The 2,534-nt window shown below is 41.2% G+C and overlaps 1 protein-coding gene across 1 annotated transcript; it reads right to left on the bottom strand.

The window, feature by feature from the left end:
• Positions 1–286: 286 nt before the first annotated feature.
• On the bottom strand, positions 287–2,299 carry LOC113007158 (E3 SUMO-protein ligase ZBED1-like). The gene is made up of 3 exons (XM_026143626.2): positions 2,033–2,299; positions 1,228–1,847; positions 287–1,140 (listed from the first exon to the last, which is right to left on the bottom strand). The coding sequence occupies exons 2-3, from the start codon at positions 1,753–1,755 to the stop codon at positions 745–747; spliced, it is 924 nt and encodes a 307-aa protein (XP_025999411.1). The 5' UTR covers positions 1,756–1,847; positions 2,033–2,299; the 3' UTR covers positions 287–744.
• Positions 2,300–2,534: the final 235 nt, after the last annotated feature.

Raw genomic sequence — 2,534 nt, 5'->3', positions numbered from 1 at the left:
GTAACAAATGGGTCCAGAAATGGAATGAAAAGGAAAACAGACAGATGTGTTCTGTAATAATATATTTTATTACAAACAATATGGTTTTCTTACAAATAACCTTAAGTTAAAGAGCCAGCAACGCCGTTTTACCAATAATGACAAAGAAACATAGGAAGCAGTCACAACTAGGGCTGCACGATATTAGGAAAACCTGCAATGTGCGATAACTGTGATCAATACTGCGATAACGATATGACTTGCGATAAAATAAATAGCAAAAAAAAAACAAAAAACAAATACATAATTTCCGTTTTACTGCACAGTTTTATTTAATGAAAGCTGCTGTATTAGCAGTGTAACAACAAAGTGCAGTCAAACATTGAAACATTGCCCCCATAAAAAAATTTCTGAGGCTTGAATTCTGAAAGACATCCTTCCCGGTCTCTATAATTAGTTTTAAATAAACATAACTTAAATTATACTGCAAATTATCTCTATGCAGTTGTTCATCATTTTACCACTCACCAAGTAGTTATGATGCAAGTCAAAACTGGAGTGGAAACTTTACTAGATTAAACTATAGGTAAGAACTTGTCTGCTGTGGGAACACACCAAAGAACAATTGTCTACCTTTGTGGTCGTACTGGCCAAGACTAATATTATCAACAATTAAGAACAATGTAGGTAGTGTATTTTTGTAATTTTTTGAAAAAAAAAAAAGGTTTCTCTATCTTGCATTCATCCTTCCTGAGTGAATGTTTTTTATGGCAAGTTCTTGTTAAGGAAAACCAACATGTTTACTCTCCAAGGTTTTAAACATGTGCGCTGACATGTTACTATGTTTCCTGATGTACTAAAAAGTCTCTCTGAAGGTGAGCTACTTGCAGGTATGCAGAGATACTTCCTTGCAAGCTTGCTTAGCTGTGGGAATGTCATTTTGTGGAGTTTCCACCATGCCAAGGGGTCTTCCTCACTGTCTATGGCCGTGGATAGCAAGTAGCTGTTAAGCTCAGCTTCAACAGCTTGTGAGAGATGCATGAAAGAGGAGGTAGGGATTGGAGCTGCCTTGAAGAAACTGCCCAGGGACTTTTTTGCCTTCTTCAGGGGACGACTGGGTGGATCATCTGTCTGGGCCTCTGGTTCAGCGGAGCTTCTCTCCTGGAACAGAAAGCAGATTATAAGAAAAGTAAACATTTTGGACTAAATATGAATTGAAAGGTTTTATATATAAGCATGCATGAATACCTTCTGTGCCACTGCTTCCATTTCTGACATCACTCTGGTCTTGATGTCTGAGACTCGATCAGTGCTGGTGTAGCTGACTTTAAATCTGGGATCCATGAAGCACGCCATGTCCATAAGTTCCTGGGTAGCTGGATTTTCATATTTAGTAATCAGGTACTCGAGGATTTTCTTCTTAATTGATTTTGTCAAATCACTGTCTTCTTCCTTCTCTGCAAGCACCGACGTCTTCATCAGATGAAGGACTGGTTTTACATATGAAACACTAACGTAGCTCTCACCAGACAGGGCATCTGTAAAGTCTTGCAGGGGGTGTAATGCCTGGTTGACAGACTCCAGTACCTCAAGATCCTGCCAAGTAGGAATCAAGTGTCTTGATTTCTTGTCTGCTGAGATGACATCAGAAATGGCCCGCTGCTGCTCCAGGACTCTCTCAATCATCTTCTGCCTGGAACCCCACCTGGTTGGGCATTCGGTGATCAGTGTGTGCTCTGGGAGGTTGAGCTTCTGCTGTGCTTTTTTCAGAGCCATCTTTGCTTTCCAGCTGTGGCAAAAATGTCCAACTAACTTTTTGCAAAGTCCAATGGCTCGGGCAATGCGGGCATCATCTTTGATAGAATTTTCTGGAGAAATAAGAGGAAACAAAAAAACTGTCATGTTTAAAACCTTTTTTTAAAAAAAAAAAAACTAATTGAAATTTATAACTAAAGTTGTCTAAAAAGGTAACATTATCCTTATCAATATCAATTTGATAATAATGTATAGCACATTTTCATTGCTAAAAAGATCTGCCTTGAATAAAACTTACCGATTGCAAGGTGCAGCCTGTGTCCAAAACACTGAAGTCTGACCCAGTTGTTTAGCTCCGTGGCTCTCACAACATTGGCACCGTTGTCTGTGGTGATGCACACTTGTCGATCTTCTTTAAGATCCCAGCTGGCTAACACCTCACGTAATACATGGGCTATATTTTCACTAGTGTGGGAGTCTGGAAAATACACAGTCTCTAGACACCGTGTTTTCAGTTCAAAGTCTTCGGTGAGGAAGTGCACTGTGCTCCGCCAACCCTCGCCTCCTCAGCCTCTGCGACGCCGCAAGAGGCTCCACTTTCCACGTTAACGGGGCTCACGGCCAAGAGGAAACGGCGTTCGCGTCGCCACCGCATCGCGCGACGACCGGAGGTGAGTGAGTGCAACCTGTCATCACCAGCCTCCATTGAAGCCGTAGAAGATGAATTAGACTCAGAATTACAGAGCCACGGGTCAAATTTAACAGAGACACATAGTGTGGAAATGGCTGACTCTGGTACT

This window comes from Astatotilapia calliptera, chromosome 15, assembly GCF_964374335.1.
Source record: "Astatotilapia calliptera chromosome 15, fAstCal68.1, whole genome shotgun sequence".
Lineage (NCBI taxonomy): Eukaryota > Metazoa > Chordata > Actinopteri > Cichliformes > Cichlidae > Astatotilapia > Astatotilapia calliptera.
Note: the sequence above shows the minus strand (reverse complement) of the source record. Positions and strands in the feature narration are given on the sequence as shown.

What these genes read in the sequence shown, in the direction of transcription:
- LOC113007158 (XM_026143626.2), bottom strand. Translation starts at nt 1,755, where the DNA reads ATGGCTCTGAAAAAAGCACAGCAGAAGCTCAACCTCCCAGAGCACACA. An exon ending in TGGAAGCAGTGGCACAGAAG is followed by an intron (nt 1,141 to 1,227) that starts GTATTCATGCAT and finishes TTTCTGTTCCAG; the next exon opens with GAGAGAAGCTCCGCTGAACC.